Source organism: Nannospalax galili, unplaced genomic scaffold, assembly GCF_000622305.1.
Source record: "Nannospalax galili isolate Female #2095 unplaced genomic scaffold, S.galili_v1.0 scaffold229, whole genome shotgun sequence".
Taxonomy (NCBI): domain Eukaryota; kingdom Metazoa; phylum Chordata; class Mammalia; order Rodentia; family Spalacidae; genus Nannospalax; species Nannospalax galili.
In genome coordinates, this window is record NW_008360328.1 from 2,686,331 (window position 1) to 2,708,497 (window position 22,167).

The 22,167-nt window shown below is 41.5% G+C and overlaps 1 protein-coding gene across 1 annotated transcript in view; it reads left to right on the forward strand.

The window, feature by feature from the left end:
- The window catches only part of Tecta (tectorin alpha), a 79,909-nt gene that overhangs the window by 50,171 nt on the left and 7,571 nt on the right, over positions 1 to 22,167 (forward strand). Inside the window, exons 14-20 of the mRNA XM_008826017.3 lie at positions 10,619 to 11,002; positions 13,494 to 13,780; positions 15,514 to 15,794; positions 18,846 to 18,956; positions 20,144 to 20,346; positions 21,020 to 21,183; positions 21,615 to 21,863. Coding sequence (XP_008824239.1) covers positions 10,619 to 11,002; positions 13,494 to 13,780; positions 15,514 to 15,794; positions 18,846 to 18,956; positions 20,144 to 20,346; positions 21,020 to 21,183; positions 21,615 to 21,863 — 1,679 coding nt within the window. The remainder of the gene's footprint in view (positions 1 to 10,618; positions 11,003 to 13,493; positions 13,781 to 15,513; positions 15,795 to 18,845; positions 18,957 to 20,143; positions 20,347 to 21,019; positions 21,184 to 21,614; positions 21,864 to 22,167) is intronic.

Sequence of the window (22,167 nt, forward strand, 5' to 3'; positions counted from 1 at the left end):
TCCTGAGTGCTAGGAATAAAGGCATGCTGCTACCTTACCTAGCTCATTTTACTTTTTAGATTTTTGGGAGATGCAGGCTATTACTAGGAACAGAACCCAGGGCATCTCACATGCTAGTGAGTGTTCTACCACGGAGATGTTAATGTGCCATAACACTAAACTAGAACAGGCCTTGTCTAGAGAAGGTCTTCAGCCTATCATCTGCCTCAAGCCTCTGTTTAAATGTAAGTGAATAGACAGTTAATCCCATACTCTGCATCTGTTCTGTGCCAGCCACTGAGCAATGGCATTGCGGAGGACTTAAAAACACCTCTTTAGGAGAGAAACAAAAATTGTTCTTTAAAGAAGAGAACAATTACAAAAGATCATATCAACAAGTGAAAAATGACACCCCACAGAGCTAATCAATTTTAAACGGAAGCAGCAGCATTTGCTAGAAATCTAATTGAAGTGTCTGAACTGGAAATCAACTAGGCAAAAATAAATAATGTCTCCTGTTTGTGAGGACGCATTGAATTGTTTGAGAATGGCTATGCTGCCTTAGTTGGGGTAATAAAAGAATAGGTATGTAAGCATTATGCTCAATTTCATTTTCATTGGAAAATGTATTTAGAGGTTGTATTAGGAAGACAGGGCAAAAGTGACACAATGGTAGAATTAACCAAAGAGGACTTCTCAGTAGAGGTGGTATGGAAGTTAGCTCTTAGACATGTTATTTGAGGGGCGGGAGAGATAGCTCGGCAGTTAAGAATACTGATTATTCTTGCAGAAACCTGGGTCAGTTCCCAGCATCCACATGGTGGCTAATAAGAGTCTATAACTGTAGTTCCAGGGGATCTGAAGCCCTATTCTGTCCTCCATGGGCACGGCATGCACATGATGCACTTGCATATACATGAATTAAAAATAAGTAAAATGTAACAAAAGAGAAATATTATTTAAAAAGAAGATGCAGGGGCTGGAGAGATGGCTCAGTGGTTAAGAACATTGGTTGTTCTTTCAGAAGACCCAGGTTCAAATCCCAGCACCCACATGGCAGCTCACAACCATCTGTAACTCCAGTTCCAGGGGATCCGATGGCCTCTTCTGTCCTCTGCGGGCATTGCACGACACGGGTGTACTTACCTACATGCAGGCAATACATGCACACACATAAAAATGAAAATAATAAATAAAATATTTAAAAAAGAAGATGCAGAAGATATGGAAGAAAATAATATTTTTTTCAGGGAGCAATTGTTATGGAAAAATCAGAGACCAACAGCCAAAATCAGGTGAGGTGAGGAAGTTTAATTTGATACTAGCGGGACTGACACCATGAATAAAGGAGTCAGACCCCTTGTTCAAATTTTGGGGGGCTTTTATACTCATGTGGGGGGGAAATGCAAACAAAAGGCAAAACAGCACATAGGTGACAATTAAGTAAGAGGTACATGTGATAATTAAGCAAGGTAACACATGGCCACAAAGGTTACAGGAATGGGAAAACTTTAGAAAACGAAGATGTCCATCCTGGGCAACCACAGGGGCCAGGATGGGGAGACTCCTGCTCACCTCCCCCATCCCTGTCTCTTAAGAGTTTTCCCTGTTGTAAGGTTTTTAATTGCCATCACATTGCAAAAGCTTTCCACCTCCACAATACAAGTATAACCAGGCTCAAGACTCAAAGAACACACTTCTAAACTCTGCTCCTAGACTGGAGATGACCCAAATGTATCTATCAAATGTGTCATGTACCCCTCCACAGGGATCCTGGATGCTCGTATGGCCTAAGGGATGGAGGCCTGGGTTTGATCCCAGCTGTACTACTGTTGGAGGAGTGGCCTTGAACCCTGTCATTTCCCTGAACTTCTGTTTCCCTTTGAATGAAGTGTGGCTGAGAATGCTGGCCCAGTAGGGCTGTCTAAACACTCTTTGCCAGTTGCCCAGCCTGGTTGGTACCTGTTACCTAGTCATTCAGTAATTGGTATCTGCTATTGTTAATGGTGGTGGTTGTTATTCTCTTGAGAAACATTTTATAAATAAAAAAGAATTCAAGCATGATAATGAAACGGTGCATAAAAGAGCTCTTGGAACTCTCAAGAAAGACACAGAACAGCCCTTGGCAGCTATTAGTACCATAAACATTATTATCTGTTTTTCATCAGAAAGTCAGTGGGTTTTGACAAAGCTTCTATCTGAGAAGTGGCAAAGTCAAAGAACAAATAATCCATATCTACTTGTCACAACTCAAACAAGCTTCAGGGCTTGTTTACACAGCAGATTTCTTTGGCAATAAAGAGAGAACACATCCAACCATTAGCATGTAGGGTAATCACCCAGCTGTCCTTGTCATGTCTAATTAAGGTAAAGAAAGCAGCATGGGGCAGCCATTTTCCTTTGATGCTAGTTTCATGATCAAGTTCTCCTGTGGATGAGTTATTTACTCTTGATCATATCCACAAACAACAGGTTATTTTTCCCTTCCCACCAAAATAGTGTCTAAGTTCTTATCAAGGAAAGGCCAGACCAACCACTCAATTATTCTGTCACTCTGGTAAGAGAAATGAAGTCAATTTGTGAGGCTACTGGCACCCAGAATGTGTTATAGATCTGGAAGGACTGAGGACCTCCTTCCTAGAACTGCTTCCCTTTGAGGATGAAGGAAGCAATGATAACATCTTAAAAAGCACCAGGGTGGATGATCTTGCCTTCTGTTTACCCTTGAATCTGAGTCATAGCTGTAGCAGATATCAGGGTTTGCTACATCTGTAGTTAAAGCAGAAAACAGCGGTCAGATGGAATCATAGGCCTTTATGCCCCTGAAACATCTTTACTGTATAGTACTGTTTAATAAATTGATACAGGTTGTGGTACAGGGGAGATCAGGGTCCACTTCTGGGGTCTTAGTCTTGCCATAAAAGAATTTAAGCATGGATTCAGAAGCTTTAGGACAATTTTATTACACTTTAAGGAAAAATCCCCAGGGAAGGAAAGCCATAAATCCCAGCAACTGCCTTGAGGAAGAGGATGGAGGGGAGAAGGGGGTTAAAAAAACATAAAGCCATGTTGACTTAGAGTCCAAATGAAGGTCAGACAGACACGACATGGCAGAGTAGCAGCCACATGGTGAGGAGGGAAAAAGGTAAAGAAACTCAAAATGTTTGGGCAGCCCAAAGCCTTAGGGAAGCATGGTTTAGAAAGGAAGTGTAAAGAAGAAAAGAAGAGATTATGTTTTTCTGAAGAATTCATCCACAAGAACTGCACTAAGGGGCCGGGATTCTGGGCAGGAAAGGTTCACCATCTCATTAACACACTAGGTATTCCACCCATCTCTTTAGCATGACTTAAGGTAAAACTGGAAAGTTAGTTCTTCATCCAGGCCAGAGAAATTATATATATATTTGCTAATTATAAGGGGTGGTTTTTTTTTTTTTTTTTGCTACTATAATAGTTGTCCACCTGTAATCCAAAAATCTGAAATCCCAAATGCTATAGAACACAAAACCCTTTGAGCACTGACCTGATGCTACAAGTAAAACAATTCCACCATGAAGCTTTGGTTCGTACATACAAAAAATGTAAAATATTGTATTAAATTATCTCTACGCTATGTGTAAAAGGTACCTATACAGCATAAATGAATTTCATGTTTAGACCCAGTCCTATTCCCAGGATACTAAAAACACTTCCAAATCCAAAACACTTCTTGTCTGCCGCCCGAGTTCTCTTAGGGTCCCTTGCCCCTGGCATGGGTGGACAAACCATATGGCACATCTTTATCTGAATTTTTCATAGTTTATATCTTTGGTGGGGGAGGGGAGAGACTTACAAAGAAATGAACACTCGACACCAGGCACCCAGCTCTGTGCCACTTGGCCCGCTGTTCCAGATTGCTTCCGCACCTGCCCACAGCCTGTTAGCTTTCGCCCATGCATCATGGGCCCATGGTCTCGCCCCAGGTTGGTAAATGCCCCCTCTCCCATCCGACACCTGGGCAGTTCTTCTCTGGCCATACCCCTGCTTCTCTTCCAAGATGATGCCAAAAGCCCCTCCTTCCTTGGCTAACTCTTGGCAGTCAATTCTCCGCACCAGGCCCTGCCCCTCGGAAAAACCAGCCTCCTGGGAACACAGGTCCATAGCATTTTCAATAAGGGACACTTAGTCTATGATGCATTGAATGCCCCTCTCTTTTACAGTCTGAATATTGTGGCCACCCCAAGTGGATAGCCATAATTATTTCCTAATAGCTCCCCTAGAATTCTCAGCCTACAGCAAGTATAAACTCAAGAATACAAATTCCACCAAGCAGAATCATGCCATAGAGTGTTGCCCATCTGGGAAAGAGTTTGTAAATAATAGCTGTCTCCTGCTGAGAAGACATTGTGCTGTAGAGATAATAGTTTTGCATAATTCTGCCACCATTTGAAGGAGGTAAGTGGTTCTTCTCTGATAATAACAGCAGTTACTATTTATAGAGTGGATACTTGATGCCAGGAAATGTGCTTTGCATGTTGTACTTGATTTGGTCTTCACAGTCAGCCTGAGAGATAAGATTATGACCTTCAGATCAGATGAATAAACTGATACCTTGGGAGGTTAGTGATATCCTGGATAGTATATGCAGAGTGACAGGTCTGGGATTGACTTGGGAGTGGCCCGATTCCAGACCTTTCTCACCTTCAGCACCTAGAGAACTATAGGTGCTTGCAACAGAAGGAAATCAGAAAGGTTAGAGCAAGGGGGATGTTTGGGAGGTAAGGACTGGGAAGTACTGAAATGGTTAGTTTTTTTTTTTAATTTTATAATATTTTTATTATTCCACAAAGAGGCAATTTTTAACACATTTTTCCAGAAACAACTTGAAGCAAGTTACATAAAAATATGTATAAAATGAAGCTTAAGTGGGGAAAAGTAGGAATAAGCATCAAAGACCAAAAGATTTTCCAATATGGGGTCAACTTTGGTGGAATAATGATGGTTTCCATGGGTCTGTTGTTCTTTTTTTTTTTTTTTAGTCCTAGCTAGTTTATTGGGCTTATTAACAGAACATAGGGAAGGGGTTCATTTACAGAAGATTGGGAACTGCCCCCTGCCCCCCATTTATGGCTGCACTGCAAAGTCCACTCTCAAATATAGGTCCTGTGACTTCCCAACAGCTGCACAAAATGCCGAGAGAGGTGCCTCATGGCATTCTCTGCTAGTATATCCTTAGCCCCTCCCTCACATGCAGCTAAGGTCAGCTGATTGGATGGGAGGGGTAACTGACTGATTGAGGAGCATGGAAAGGAGGTGTGACTATAGCTTGCCGGCATGGTGATCTGAGGACACTTCCAGTTAACACTCCACCCCTTCCTCAGGCTCTTACATTCTTTCTGTCAACCTCTTCACAAAAGTCCCTGAGCCTATGAGCAAGTACTAGGTGTGGGATGGGCTTCTCATTTTGGAAAGGCTTGAACTTTCAGGTCTCTGCATCATGTTTTCCATGGGCTGTTGGCCCATTTCAGTAAGATTCCATCTATTATAAGGATTTGGTGCTAGTATCCACAAATGAGGGAGAAGATACGTCTTTTGTTTTTCTGAGTCTGTGTTACTTCACTTAGTATAACAGTTTCTGTGTGTAGACCATCCATTTACCTGCAAATTTCATTTCATCTTTCTTTACTGCTGAGTAGAACTCCATTGTGTAAATGTACCACATTTTTATTAACCACTTCTCTGTTGAGGAAGCAACACTTAGGTTGCTTCCATCTCTTAGCTATTGTGAAAAGAGCAGCAACAAACATGGTTGTACAAGTGTCTCTCCAATAGCGCAAATCCTTTGGGTATATGCCAAGGAGTGGTATAAGTGGGTATATGGTAGGTTCATTTTTAATTTTTTTAAGAGTTCTCCACACTGTTTTCCATAGGGGTTGGATGAGTTTGCAATCCTACCAGCAGTGGAGGAGCATTCCCCTTTCTCCACATCATCACCAGCATTTGGTATCATTTAGTCTATTGATCTTAGCCAGTCTGACCAGGGTCCAGTCTGACCAGGGTAAAGTGAAACCTTAAGGTGGTTTTAATTTGCATTTCCCTAATTACTAATGATGTTGAACACCTTTTAAGATGTTTCTTAGCCATCTTTATTTCTTCTTTTGAGAACTCTCTGTTTAGCTCTTTAGCCCATCCTTTAACTGGGTCATTTGCTTTCTTGCTTGTTTGTTTTATGAATTCTTTATATATTCTGGATGTCAAACCTCTGTCAGATGTGTCACTGGTGAAGATTTTTTCCCGCTCTGTGGGTTTTCTCTTCACTTTCTTGATTGTTTCTTTTGCTATACAGAAGCTTTTTAGTTTAATGAGGTCCCACTTGTTGATTGTTGACCTTAATTCCTGAGCAACTGGTGTCCATTTTAGAAAGTTCTTTCCTACACCTGTATCTTGTAGGTTGCTGTCACTGTTTTCTTCTAAGAGTTTCAGGGTTTCCAGTTTCACACTGAGGTCTTTGATCCATTTGGAATTGACTTTTGTGACAAGCAAAAGATAAGGATCTAGTTTCATTTTTCTACAGGTGGAGATCCAGTTTTGCCAGCACCATTTGTTGAAGATGCTGTCTTTCATTAATTTTGTAGCCTGCCACTTTACTGAAAGTGTTGATCAGTTCTAGGAGATTTCTGGTGGAATTTTTGGTATCTCTTAGGTATAATATCATATCTGCAAAAAAGGATAATTTGACCTCTTCTTTTCCAATTGGTACTCCTTTAATTTCCTTCTCTTGTCTTATTTCTCTAGCAAGAGTTTCAAGCACTATATTGAACAGGAGTGGAGATAGTGGGCATCCTTTTCTGGTTCTGATTTTTATGGGGCTACTTCCAGTTTTTTTCATTTAGAATGATGTTGGCTATGGGTTTGTTGTACATAGATTTAATCATGTTGAGGTATGTTCCCTCCAGTCCAATTCCCTCTAGGACTTTTATCATGAATGCATGCTGAATTTTGTCAAAAGCCTTTTCTGCATGTATTGAGATGACGATGTGGTTTTTGTCTTTGAGTCAGTCCATGATTAATGATGTTTATTGATTTGCATATATTGAACCATCCCTGAATCTCTGGGATAAAGCTTACTTGATCATGGTGAATGATCTTTTTGATGTGTGTCTGTATGCAGTTAGCAAGTATTTTGTTGAGAATTTTTGCATCTATATTCATTAAGGATACGGGTCTATAGTTTTCTCTTTTGGTTGAATCTTTACCTGGTTTTGATATTAGAGCAATGCTGGCTTCATAGAAGGAGTTTGGGAGTTCTCCCTCTGTTTCTATCATTTTGAATAATCTAAATAGTATTCATTGGAGGTCTTCTTTAAATGTTTGGTAGAATTCTACTGTAAATCCCTCTGGGCCTGGGCTTTTTTTAGTCAGGAGGTTTTGTATTACTGTTTCGATTTCCTTCTATTTTATGGGTCTGTTTAAACATTGATCTCTTCTTGGTTTAACTTTGGTGGTTCCCATGGTTTTAGATACCCATCCATTTCTTTTAGGTTTTCATATTTAATAGAGTATAGGTTCTTTTTTAAAGTATTCCCTTATAATGTTCTGGATCTTTGGGGTGTCTCTTGTGATGTTTCCCCATTCATCTCTGATTGGGTTGATTTGGATTTGTTCTTTCTTTCTTTTGGCTAACTGGACTACAGGTCTATCTATCTTGCTTAGCTTTTCAAAGAACTAGCTCTTAGATTCATTGATTCTTTGTATTTTTTCTTTATATTTCATGAATTTCACCCCTGATTTTCGTTATTTCTTCTGCTGGGTTCAGATTTCCTTTGTTCTTGCCTTTCCAAGAACATTGAATTGAATTGCAACGCTAATTCATTTATTTGTGCTTTCTGATTTTTAAATGTAGGTACTTAGAGCTATAAACTTTCCTCTTAGAACTGCTTTTAAATTGCCCCAGAGGTTTTGTTGTGTTGTATTGTCCTTTTCTTTGAATTTCAGGAATTCTTTTATTTCCTTCTTAATTTCTGCTTTGATCCACTCATTATTCAAGAACATGTTGTTTAATCTCCATGAGTTCGTGTAGTTAGTAGGTTTTCTTCCAGGGTTGATTTTAAGCTTTTTTGCATTGTGGTCTGATAGAGTGCATGGAGTTATTTCAATATTTTTGTATTTGTTGAGGTTTATTTTATACCCTAGTATGTGGACAATTTTTGAGAAAGTTCCATGGGGTGCCGAATAGAAAGTGTATTCTTTGGTGCTTGGGTGGAATATTAGGAAGCTGTCTTTTAGATCTATTTGATGTATGGTATCATTTAATTCAGATGTCTGTTTCTTCTTTGTCTGGTTGACCTGTCTGATGGAGACAGTGGGCTACTGAAGTCCCCTGCTACTACTAGGTTGGGGTTAATCTGTGTCTTAAAATCCTATAGTGTTGTTTTTATGAATTTGGGTACACCAGAGTTTGGTGCATATATGTTCAGGATTGTGATATCTTCTTAATTAATTGTTCCTTTGATCAGAATGAAGTACGCCTCTTTATCCCTTCTGAATAGTTTTAGTTTGAAGTCTATTTTGTCAGATATTAGAATTGCAACCGTGCTTATTTTTTTGGTGCCATTTGCTTGAAATATTCTTTTCCATCCTTTCACCTTAATGTAGTACCTGTTCTTGAAGGTGAGATGGGTCTCTTGCAGACAACAAAAAGATGGATTTTGTTTCTTAATCCATTCAACTAGCCTGTGTCTTTTGACTGGGGAGTTCAGTCCATTTGTATTTAAAGTTATTATTGAAAGATGTGTATTAGTTGCCATCATTTTGATTAGTGTTTGCATTCTTTGTCTAATTTTGTGCTTCCACAATTATACCTTCATTTAGTTTCTTTCTGTTGCCCCTGGGGTGTAGTTGTTCCTCTCTCCGTTCTTTGTATTACTTCAAGTATTCTTTGAAGGTCATGAAATACATGTCCATGTTTTGTGGACATGTATTCTTTCAGGCTATTCATGTCGTGGAAGATTTTTCTTTCCCCTTCAGCAATAATAGACATTTTTGCTGGGTAATGTTTTCTGGGCTGGCATCAACGGTCATTTGGAACTGGAAATACCTTGGTCCAGGCTCTTCTGGCTTTCATAGTTTGCACTGATAGGTCGGCTGTAATTCTGATGGGCTTTCCTTTTTTGTGACTTGTTTTTCTTTTGCTGCTTTCAGTATTCTCTCTTTGTTCTGTACATTTAGTGTTTTTACTATGATATGCCAAGGGGAGTTTCTTTTCTGGTCCTGTCTATTTGGTGTTCTATGTGCTTCTTGTGTTTGTATGGGGATGTCTTTCCTTAATTTTGGAAAATTCTCTTCTACAATTCTATTTAAGTTCTGGTCAGTACCGTTAACCTGAAATTCTTCTCCTTCCTCTATGCCTGTGATACGTAGATTTGGTCTTTTCATGGTGTCCCACATCTTCTGCATGTTCCATTCCTGTGTTTTTAAAAATTTTTACATAATCTTTGCTTGAGCAGTCCAGTTCTTCAACTTTATCCTCCAGTGTTGATATTCTGTTTTCCATTTCATTCATTCTAGTGGTGAGGCTTTCTCCTGTTGTTTCAAGTTGGCTTATTGAGTTTTTCACTTTCTTCGTTTCAGCCTGAGTTTTCCTCAGTTTCTCTTTTGTGAATTCAGTCAGAAGTTTATCCCTATCTTCCTTTAGTTCTTTGATTTGTATGTTCTTTAAATTTGTTGAATTCCTTGATCATGTTTATGATTGTTCTTTTAAATTCTGTGTCCTGGGTTATCTCTAGGGGATTCTCCTTGTAGAACTCTTCTACAGGACTGGCGGGGTTTGGTGGGAACATACTGTTTTGGTTTTCCATATTATTACTTTGCTGTTGTGATTTTGGCCTGTGTCTTTTAGCCTGTGTCTTTTGACTGGGGTGTTCAGTCCATTGATATTTAAAGTTATTATTGATAGATGTGTATTGGTTGCCATCATTTTGATTACTGTTTGCATTCTTTGTCTAACAGGCAGGCTCAGGCTTTCTTCTAAAGTTTGCACCCCTACTAGTGGTACTCAGAGCACAGTTTGGGAAGTTCCCTCAGGGGAGGCTGGATCCAGGTGCTCTCAGGCAGTCTTCTGAGTTCTCAGCCCCTACCACAGGCAGGGGCCAGATCAGGCACTCTCAGGCGGTCTGCTAAGGTCTCTGCCTTACCCTGCTGTAGTGCCTGAAACAGTTAATTTTAAGAATTGATGATCACTTTTGACTGTGAGCTGTAAAGGGCTGATTTCTCCTTTCCGAGTGAATTTAAATTCCAACCTTGAAGTGGCCACAGTACTTGTTAGAAGTGTGGTTCTTTGGTTTAAAAAAATCTACAATATATTTTTCTTCTTCACCTCTTTCCTCCAACAGCTGCGCATTCGGGTTGACTGTGATTAGTTCAACAGCCCAGCCATAAAGATTCCAGAGTTCTTGATTGAAACCAATAAAGTCTAAATTGCATATTATTTGGCACCTGAATTGCAGGAAGAGGATGAGTGTTTGAATTGAGGCAGCCTCTCTACTGCTCCCTGGGCAAACCCCAGCCCCCATTAAAGAGACGCTCTGAGCTGGGTTTCCGGGTCCCCAGACCGCACGCAGTCTGACTTTACAGTTTAACGGAAATGGTATCTCTCTTCCAGCCCAAACAGCTGTTCTGGAACAGCGACTGCACTAGGCGCTGCCGCTGCTTCCGGCGCAATCTGATCCAGTGTGACCCGCGCCAGTGCAAGTCGGAGGAAGAGTGCGCACTGCGCAACGGGGTGCGGGGCTGCTTCAGCACCAAGACCTCCTATTGCCTGGCCGCTGGCGGTGGTGTCTTCCGTACCTTCGACGGCGCCTTCCTGCGCTTCCCGGCCAACTGCGCCTTCGTGCTTTCCACCATCTGCCATAAACTGCCCGACATCTCCTTCCAGCTCATCATCAACTTTGACAAGTGGTCCTCGCCCAACCTCACCGTCATCTCACCCGTCTATTTCTACATTAACGAAGAGCAGATTCTCATCAATGACCGGAACACTGTCAAGGTGAAAACTTGGCCTTGGTTTTTAAGGAATGTGTCAGGGTTATTGTGATTTATCCCAGATAAGCCGAGTTGTAGGATGGACTACTGTTCCCTATGTATCATAACACAGAGGGCCAGATTTTAGATGATTGAAGCATGCAATTCCTGTGAATGTAGGAATGGACTCACTTAATTTTTCACTGATTCCAAAGGCCTTGCAGGAAACTTGGTTTGTCAGGCTGGAATGATGGCAAGGGTGATGGAATTCCAGGTGATACAATGGTGGAGAAGTCCCCTTTTACTTGGGATTAATTTCCAAAAGGCAACACATGTGTTCTTAAGAGCCTTTAAAATTATTCTTGGCTTTGCCCACTTATCCTAAGATCAGACCTCATTTCTGCCATGGTTTCCCTAAACTGAAACAAGACAAGCATTTGCCTGTAAAAATAATGACCCAAATAAAACCCAGTGGAGTATCCCCTTCTGTTAGAGGCCCCAAGATGAGACACCAACTAAAAGGAAAGGGTGAGCTTCTCTTAGATTGATTCTTCCTTAGGGTCATTGTCTCGGTTGTTTTTATTTTTGTCTGTAAATCTTAGACCTGTATATAAATAAATGTGAAGGCCTTACTCACCCCCCATCACTAATATCAGGCTTGAACACTGCTACCCATTCAACTTAAGAAGATAATCTGCCCTGTGAACGATTGAGCCCCTGTCTATAGCTACACTAGACTGCTCGCATCCAGGCAGACCCAAAAGACAGAGCCGGACTCCATCACCATGAACTCAAGTGGGGTGGGTCAGGGTGTGGGGAAGATTTACATCAATACTTTCTGGAGTCCAGAGCCTTGTTATCTGCCTTCCACCTTCTGCTTGGCCAAATCAGGCATCAAATGAACCTTTATCAAGAGTCATCAATGGCTATAGCTTAGTACACATCACCAGGCAAGAGACTGGCTATGTTTTGCAAGCTTGAAAGGAAGAATCTGAACTTTATTGCTGGTTTTTAACTTCTGAGAAAGCTGCTAGTGTTTTTGACTTTCCTTTTGCAAACTGGCCCATCTGGGTACAACGGCACTGATACAGAAGACAGAAACAAGAAAGTGACCACCTGAGAGAGCCAGGCACGTCACTGTTGAGTAATACCCCTCGCCTGTCTAAAAGAGTAAAGACTAATTTTTTTTAAAGCCATCTGCCTTTTCTTTTTATGGAATGAAAGTTACTAATAACCAGAGGGGGAAAATCCAATTTATTTTGTAAGTACAGGAAAAGTATGTTATATTCTGTCCCAAGGGCTAAGAAATGTTATGAAGCAGGAAAATGACAAATGCAGAAAATATTGTGCCTGTCAGACCTCTGGGAGGACTTCAGGTTTGTACACTATAAACAAGGACACAATAAACACGGCAGCGATCCCCAGGTTCACTTTAACCATGCTGGACTCCCCTTAGTTCAAGATTAGGATGTCATTTTCAGTAATTGGTTGATACTGGGGAAAGTTTTACACAAAAATCCATCCATTTGCTAAGGGTAATACTATTCAAACGTTTTCTCTCTTACTTTTCTGTTCCGTGGTTTGCTTCCCTTGGGGGAAAGGTAAGATGAGTGTATGCCTTTAAACTCTAGGGCAGGAGTTAGCAAACTATGGCCTGTGGCCAAATCCACTTGCTGACTTTGTGTGTGTGTGTGTGTGTGTGTGTGTGTGTGTGTGTTTGTGTTTATGTGTCTTCAGGTGCCTCTGGAGGGCAGAGGACAACCTCAAGTGTTTCTTAGGTGCTGTCTTCTCCCTTTTTTTAATGTTTTTTATTTTTTATTTTTTGAGACAGGGTCTCTTATTGATCTGGAACCTAGAACTTGTCAAGTATACAAGTCTGGCTGGCCAGTAAGCCCAAGAGATTCTCCTCTCTTGGCCTCCCCAGCTCTGGGGTTACAAATGTGGGCCACAATACCCAACTTAAAAAAAACATTTTATTTATTATTTTTATTTTATATGTATGTGTGTATTGCCTGCATGTCGGTAAGTGCACTGGTGTTCTGACCCTTGGAAGTCAGAAGAGGCTGTCAGATCCCCTGGGACTGGAGTTACGGACAGTTGTTAGCTGTCATGTGGGTGCTGGGATTCAAACCTGGGTCTTCTGCAAGAACAACCAGTGTTCTTAACCGCTGAGCCATCTTTCTAGCCCCACCAACATTTTTTTTAAGAACATGGATTCTTGGGATCAAGTACATTTCCTCATGCTTGCAAGGCAGGTATATTGCCAACCAAGCTATCACCCTAGCCCTTGTTATATGACTTTGTGAATAAAGCTTTATTGGAAGTCAGCAACACAGTCACACTCACTTTGTTACATATTGTCTGTGGCTTCTTGTCCAGCACAAAGACAAAGTAGAATCATTGTGGTAGAGATCACACAGCCTGCAATGTCTGGCTCTTTGCTGAAACCCGCTGCCGGGGATAACCCTTCAACATTACAATAAGGTAATGACGTTCTATCTCCCTTCCTCTAATAGGTGAATGGTACTCAAGTGAATGTTCCATTTATAACTGGTTTGGCAACCAAAATCTATAGCAGCGAGGGCTTTCTGGTGATTGATACCAGCCCTGACATCCAGATATACTACAATGGTTTCAATGTCATTAAAATCAGCATCAGCGAGAGGCTGCAGAACAAAGTGTGTGGTCTCTGTGGCAACTTCAATGGAGACCTGACCGATGATTATGTGACCTTGCGGGGGAAACCTGTGGTGAGCAGCGTGGTGCTGGCTCAGAGCTGGAAAACCAATGGAATGCAGAAGAGGTGAGACTTGAGGCTCCAACCTTCCCACATCCACAGGAGGTGTAAACAGGGAGTGCCCTTAGCATCCAGCTGCCTTCCTCTCATGCAGAGATGAGCCTTTGGAGTTTTGATGCTACACATAGGTGCATTGGAGACCCCAGAAGTTTTTTTGTAGAGCTGGCCTTAGATGACATGATTCTAAATTATGTCAGTCTGTTTTCAGCTACTAAGAAGATGTGCCTGGGATTGGAATCTAAAGTTCTCACCAGCTACCTTCCTGAGACCCAGAATTGCTTACTGGGAATAAGATTAAGAGTTAGCTCAGAAGAAAGGCAGCCCTTTGCTCTCCAGTACTGGAGTTGGCTGAGTGGCCTTGACTCTTCCCAGGAGACTTTACTGATGCAGGCAGAAGTTGTTAGACTCAAGAAAGCCTTTTTGAAAACATAGGTCATGCAGGTTATTATCAGGCCTGTCTCTAGTCAGCTGAGACAGATGGAGATAAACAAGTTATTGCAAAGGTTCTTAATTTAGGGTCCTTCTTGGCTTTGGAACCATGTGGATGCCTTTCTGGCTTTCTAGACATGCATCTGTTCCCTGACATTTCTTTGCTTGTACAATGATTTGATCCCTCATGCCCTACATGTCAGATATCATCTTAGTGTCCAGCTGTAGAAAGGATGCTCCAAGCCCTTTTTGACCTTGACCTAAGCAAAAGCTGAATAATACATTATCTGTTAAGATTTTCTCATGTATTAGAGGACCCAGTGCTGGGAAGGACTATGGAAAATACCAAATCAGGTCCCTTTCTTTCCTTGGATAAATAGTCTTAAAACAGTGACTTATTTGCACGAGAAGGTTCTGTAAGTGCCAAGCTAGGACTAGATTCCTAAACTCCTAAATTGGTGCATCCTGTTCAGTGCTACTCAATGAGCCACAGGTAGAACGATCTTTGGGACATTTATGTCATTCTTGGTTTTCCTCTGATAAGGAAGGTTCTAGTCCTCTGGAGGAGGTGTGTTTCTGTTTTCCTTTCGTCCCTCCTTCCCTTCTTTCTTCCCCTACTTTTTCTTCTATGAACTATCTTCAACTGTACACAAGTTTTCATGTAAAAGTTTTGCTTTTGATCTCTGTTAGCTAAACTGGAATTGGCTACAAGGTTCCTGAATTTCCTCACAGGCCTTTAATTCTGCTATTATTACCTTGTTATTTTATTGTTATTCTTTATTCTTTATCCCTTCTTTCTTTCTTTTTTTTTTTAGATAGGATCTCACTATGTAGCCCTGGCTGACCTGGAACTTGCTATGTAGACCATTCTGGTTTTGAACTCACAGAGATCTGCCTGCCTCTGCCTCCCGAGTGCTGGGGTTAAAGGTGTGCACAACCATACCTGGCTTATTATTGTTCTATCAATATGTTATTAATGGTTATTTACCAATAATATCAATGAATTATAACAAAGTATTAATGGTTACTATGTCAATCTTTGCTGATCTTTTGGCACATTGGCTACTAGTCCATTCTGTTTTTTCCTTCACTCTGGCCCAGTGATAGAAATACAAGTTGTTCTACTTTAAGTGGCTAGAGACCATTAGAGCCTGTCTTCCCTAAGGGCACATTGCTGATTAGTATTGGTATCTGTTGTTGTATTAACTTCAGCACTAGCTCAATAGCTACAACAGGTGTCTTCCCTTCCATGTGAGAACTCAGATGGCTGTTTTTGCTTCACTTACTCTGACCAGACCTCTCGCCCCCAGCTGCAACGAGCTACAGTTCTCACAGTACGCAGCCATGTGTGACAATGTGCACATCCAGACTATGCAGGGTGATGGCTACTGCCTGAAGCTCACTGACATGAAGGGCTTCTTTCAGCCCTGCTATGGGCTCCTGGACCCCCTCCCTTTCTACGAGTCCTGCTACCTCGATGGCTGCTACAACCACAAGAAGTTCCAGCTGTGCGGCTCCCTGGCCGCCTATGGGGAGGCCTGCCGCTCCTTCGGCATCCTTAGCACCGAGTGGATTGAAAAGGAGAATTGCTGTAAGAGAATTATTTTATTCTTGTGGGTTCTATGGTTGCATGGCTTTGCCTGATGGCAGGTCTTCCCCATCTCTACTCATCTGTCTGCCTCCAGGGGTGGAAAGTAGAGAGCTGGGAGCTGTCTCAGAGATTCAAAGAGGGGCATTTCCAGGGGAACCTAACACGCATGTAGCTCACGTCCAGTAATGGAACTTGAAAAGCAAGCTTAGGAAGATTATGTTGTCTGGGTTGGAGAAACATCAGTTGAACTGACTCAGCTCCACCTTGGCTTCCATATCAGAAAGGGAAGGGGTAAGTGGCAAGTTGAGTTGGAATTGAGCTGCGTCTGCCTGGCATGAAAGGAAACTGCCATTGGACTTCATACCAGGTGATAAAAATAAAGACTTCTGGTTCATTCATTTTTTTCTACAGTAAAAAATTTCAGCAGATACAGGATTCAACTAGTTCACTTTCTTATTGTGCTAATCAAATAAATGGAGCAAATATAATTATATTATGAATCATATAAATGTGTAAAATACATATGTGTGCATATATATGTAAAAATGGCCACTCCCATCAATACAGCATGATACAGTAACCAACAGAATGTGTGTGTTTGTAGCCAGGTGTACAACACCAATTCTTTCTGCATATAAGAACTAGTATGTGGGGTTGGAGAGACAGCTCAGTGGTTAAGAGCACTGGCTGCTCTTATAGAGGACCTGGGTTTGAATCCCAGCACCAACATGGCAGCTAACAGTTGTCCATAACTCTAGTTCCAGGAGAATTCAATGCCCTCTTCTGATCTCCACAGGCATTGCATGACACAGGTGCACTTGCATACATGCAGACAATATGCTCATACACATAAAAAAACAGAATCAGTATGTATTCAGGACCATTTCAAAACTACACATGCATGCTGGTAAGTCTATAGACTAATTATAATCAAGTGTGGGAGTACACTCAATTCAGAAACTAAAAATGATGATGTAGTTAAATAAAATACATGTAGTGATTTTAGAAACTGTTAAGAAAATTACAAATTTATTGGATGTTTGCTCGGTAGCAAATATTTTACTTTACTGTGTTCATAAGAAACACTTAAATCTGAACTTCAAAATTAAGTGTTTGAACTTTGAAAATTGTCTGGATCTATATGTATACACAAACATAAGTTTCCTTTTGACAAAGGATGTGCCAGTTGGGGGATGGACCACCATATCTGAAGTGAGCTCCTCTTCCTGTGGGCTGTAAACTGTTCTCTGCTTCTGTTGTTTATTGGTCATTCTTATCCTAAGTTAGGCATCTACACCACATGCTGACTTCTCAATCTGCATTTGGTACTGTGTCACACATTGAACACATTGGGTATGCGATAGGGTCCTTATAGTAAGGCGCCTTTTAAAAATAAATACATTGAAATGATGCTGATTGGCTTTCCTTCAGTCATCTTTCTAGAAATTAAGGCATGATACTGAGCTATCTCTGTACTTTTGACCACAAATAATTAGAAGGGCTTAGCAGTAAGGCGTGTGTGTGTGTGTGTATGTGTGTGTCTGTGTCTGTGTGTCTGTATCTGTGTGTGTCTGTGTTTCAAATCTACTTGCTTAGTAGTTTTTTGGTTTTTTTTTTTTTTTGGCTTTTTGAGACAGGGTCTCCCTGTGTCCCCAGCTGGCCTGAACTCACTTTGTAGACCAGGCTGGCCTCGAACTCACAGAGATCTGCCTGCCTCTGCCTCCCAAGTGCTGGGATTAAAGGTGTGCGCCACCATGTCCAGCTTTGCTTAGCAGGTTTTAAGTATCCACTGTCTTGTTATTAATTACTACCATGTCATACAGTTGATCTCTTCAGCTTATTCCTCCTAACTGACATGTATGTCCTTTCTTTTTATTTTATTTATTATTTTTATGTGCGTGAGTGTATTGCCCGCATGTATGTAAGTATGCCTGTGTTGTGCAAGGCCCTCAGAGGTCGGAAGAGGGTGTTGGATCCCCTGAAACTGGAGTTAAGGATGACTGTTAGCTGCCATGTGGGTGCTGGGAATTGAACCCAGATCCTCTGCAAGAGCAGTCAGTGCACTAAACCACTGAGCCATCTCTCTAGCCCCATGTGTGTCCTTTCTAAACTCTCTATAAAAACTCTGGAAGTGAACTTAGCTCATGCTAAGCAGGTGTTTCTTTAGCACTAGCCAATGGTGTTGAACAAGGACTCTTCTATCATAATAGGAAGTAATGAATCTCCTAAAGGGAATGCTCTCAGTTAGTGGATGTTGAATGTTGTAGATGTTGAATATCTACAGGAAGTGTTGTCTGTTACAGAAATATTGTTCATAATAACACACTTGCGCATTGGATTCTTGGCTTTCATCATATCTATCATCTTTTCCCTCTAGCAAAACAAAACCATCAATCTAAATGGAGAATCGTTTGTAGTTTTTTTTTATTTGTTTATTGTTTTAATGAAATCAAGTAGCTGTCTGTGGAGAAGGTATACCATGAATCCAAAAAGTCTTGATGGGTACACCAGAATCAAAGAAGTCTGGCTATGAGGGGCCTCTCTGGAATCTTATGTGCTCTCAAATTTTCATTATTGACAAATATTTATTGACTACTACATATGAGATGGCTAGGTACTACAAATAGAGAGACAAATTATTTGGATGTTACTTTAAAAATAGAAATGTAAGTAATTATAATATGGCACGGTAAGTGCACTAATTATTAGTATATCTTGACAGATAAATATCTGTGTATTTTATTTATTTCTACAAGTTACCATCACAGATGAGCTTGGGCAAGTTTTAGCTGTAAGCTGGGACTATGATACTCAGTTTGAGGAGTATTTGTGAGCATCAATCATACTAATTCAATTGAAGCTTGAGGCACAGTGCAAATGCCTAGTCACTAATTCTTGCCATTAGTTTCTGGAAAGTTGCCCTGTTTGTTAACTTGTAACTGCCATTTGGCCATTTCCAACTAGACTGTGTCAGATCTGGAGTGCAATGTAAAGCTACCGTGTGTAGGTGTGAAAATCAAATTGTGCGTGTTTCTGTGTTTTCCTTTTTAGCAGGAGTGGTTGAAGACCCCTGTGTCGGGGCAGACTGTCCCAACAGGACCTGTGAGCTGGACAATGGAGGGGAATTGTGTGGGTGCATTGAGCCGCCCCCCTATGGAAACAGTGAGTAACTAGTATACCTCCCCACCCAGAAGGCCCAGTGAGGAGGCCTGACAAGGGCATAGGAAAGCTTCAGTGAAAGAGTTGCATGTGTTGTCTTCTATCTGTTAAAAACCCAAACAGCAAAGCTTTTAGCGCAGGGAAATAATTTGACAGCTCTGAAGTCTGTTTCTTCAATAAATCATAACATGCAAATTTGTATGTGAATTTCCGGAGTCAGCCAGTTCCATGTGAGTTCAAGTTCAATGTCAGAGAGACCCAAGTTGGTCTTTTAGTCTCGTGAAGAAATTAAGGTGGCTTGATGCCAACATGAGGGAATTAGGGGAAGAGTGCCAGGGTCCTTGACTTGGCTTCAAGCCAGCTTTATCTGGCCCAGAGATTTTTGGTCCTAGAGATAGACTAAAATGTTTACTGTGCACGGCAGGTGGCTAGCACTCCTTGTCTGGTCTTTCTCCTACTCTTAGTTCCCCTGGAGGTAGAAACGCCCTTGTCCTCACTTGGATATCAGCTTGAAGGGGAATTGCTTTGCCTTCTGGCTTCATGACCTTTCCTGAACCAAATAACTCACAAGCATGTACTATAGTTGCCACCAATCAAGAAGGAAATCCTAATAAACTAGAATGCTCCCTAGGAAGGGACAATGCACTTTACCTCAGCACATGGAAATACTTTTTTGTGTTTCTGTAGTGCTTATTACTGAGTGCTTATGTACTCAGAGGTGAGTGTCAACTGGTACATCAGCACTTATCCCTAAGCCAGCTACTGTGCTCACTCTAGGGCTCCTGCTGAGCTGGGTTCAGCCAGAGCTATGGGTAGGGTCAAGCCAGCACTGCTCTTCCTGGGGGCTGCTCCTTAGCCAGACCCCACTGTGACAGATTCTGTGTGTCACTTACAGAAAAGAGCCTGCTAGTAGTATATGTGGGAGGAAGGCCTGGGTTTATAAAGAAAAGACAAAAGGCACTTTATTAGCATCTTTATCTTTTTAATAAGCCTCTACCAACGCCCAAGTTATTGCTTTGAATGAATTCATGTACTCATTTGGTGTGATCAAAGCTTAATTAGAAATGCTTGCAGCCTCTGAGTGGAGATCATTTCCCTCCTTGAGAGATGCACAGTCCTGGATGCCTCGTCTCACCCCTGCAGCAAGACCAACTCCCACTGACAGGCTTTTCCTCGAACTGTTCCCACAGACTCACATGACATCATTGATGCGGAGGTGACCTGCAAGGCAGCCCAGATGGAAGTGTCCATATCTAAGTGCAAGCTCTTCCAGCTGGGCTTTGAGAGGGAGGGCGTGAGGATCAATGACAGACAGTGCATTGGCATCGAGGGGGAAGATTTCATTTCCTTCCAGATCAACAACACCAAAGGGAATTGTGGAAACATTGTGCAGGTGAGAAAGGAGGGCAGGAAAGAGTATCCGGCCCAGGTAGTGACAGCTCTTGGAATTTGCACGTTGATCATCCTTAAAGTCAGCATCAGGAGCAGAAAGTGTGTGGAAAATGAAAGATAGTCAAGGCGATCATCATCTGGTGCTTAAGTGGCTGACTGAACTCAAAGAGCATTCTAAGTGGTGCATTTCTTTCCTTGGCTTGCAGTGCCCTCTTTGTTCAATATAGCTTTTGTTCTATATATCTGCAAGATTGTTGTTACCTCTATGCATCTACTTATAAGTATATCCGGTTAAAGGTTTCGCAGAAGAGAGATTTCAAATTAAGTATTGAAAAGGAATTTTAGATTCAGTTTATATTACCTAGCATTGCCAGTACTCCATGCTTTTCCCAGCCCGAGTTCCTCCAGATAACTAGTTGTAGTTGGAATTCAGTGGTACATGAAATCAGCCTTCCACAGGCATTCAAGTTTATCACACTGAAGGGTGCTGTCCACATCTGTTGCAGTACATCTTTCCCCACAGCCAGTGCTGAGGCTTGCTCCTTACAGATTTATACTGGCCTCTGGGTTCTGTATGGAATGAAGCCATTTCTCTACTATTTGGGGAGATGGATTTGACATGCAAAGCACATACCCTCAGATTTAATGATTTCCGACCTCCCATTGCTCGGCAGTCCAATGGCACTCATATCATGTATAAAAACACAATCTGGATCGAAAGTGCCAACAACACTGGCAACATCATCACGAGGGACCGCACAATCAACGTGGAATTTTCATGTGCTTATGAGCTGGATATCAAGATCTCCTTGGACTCTGTGGTGAAGCCTATGCTAAGGTAAAGGATTTCACGGGCTGTGCCCCGCTTTCTCTTTCCTTGACAGTTAAGGTTAGCATAATCAAAATTGCTAGCATTTGTCTTTGAAGTACCAGGAAAATATGATTCATGTTTTGGGAACCTAAATACTTTAGACCGATGATGAGAATGCTTCGTTTCTGAACTCTCTGATACTGTAACTACCTACGGCCATGGAACATTTGAAATGTGGCTCAGGGGACTGAGGAATTGAATTTCTATTTTATTTAATTTTATTTCATTTAAATGTAAATTGCCCCGTGTAGGGACCAAATTATACAGTGTAGTCTTAAACTTTAGAAGGCATGTGCCTTTCCTCTGCCTTTTAGCTTGAAAAATGGCAGGTTTAAAAAAAAGTAGATAAATAGCATTGTTCGGGGCTCTTTGCCTCATGCGTACTCTTTCTCTTTTAGTGTCATTAACCTGACAGTTCCGACCCAAGAGGGCAGCTTCACTACCAAGATGGCACTCTACAAAAATGCCTCCTACAAACATCCTTACCGCCAGGGTGAAGTCGTGCTGACAACTCGAGATGTGCTGTATGTGGGAGTCTTTGTGGTTGGAGCGGACGCCACACACTTGATTCTCACACTCAACAAATGCTACGCTACCCCCTCCCGGGACAGCAACGACAAGCTCCGATACTTCATCATTGAAGGAGGGTGAGTGGCTCCTCACAGACAATAGGCGTTCTGTTTTGTTGACACCTACAGAACCATCATTTTGATTCAGTTCATTCCTCTAAGTCTCTCTGCCTTATACCCTATGAGGTAGATTGGATGAGTCTCATTTTATAGATAAGATTCAGCAACTGGTCCAAAGTCATACCAGTTAGTGGTAGAGAGATCCCCTGTCATAGGGCATTTAATACAGGGCACTTTATTATCACCGTGATCAAAGAAGTGATATTATCACTGTCCTCCCTCTTTTGACCAACTTGAGAGGAATCTGGAATTCTGAAAGTGA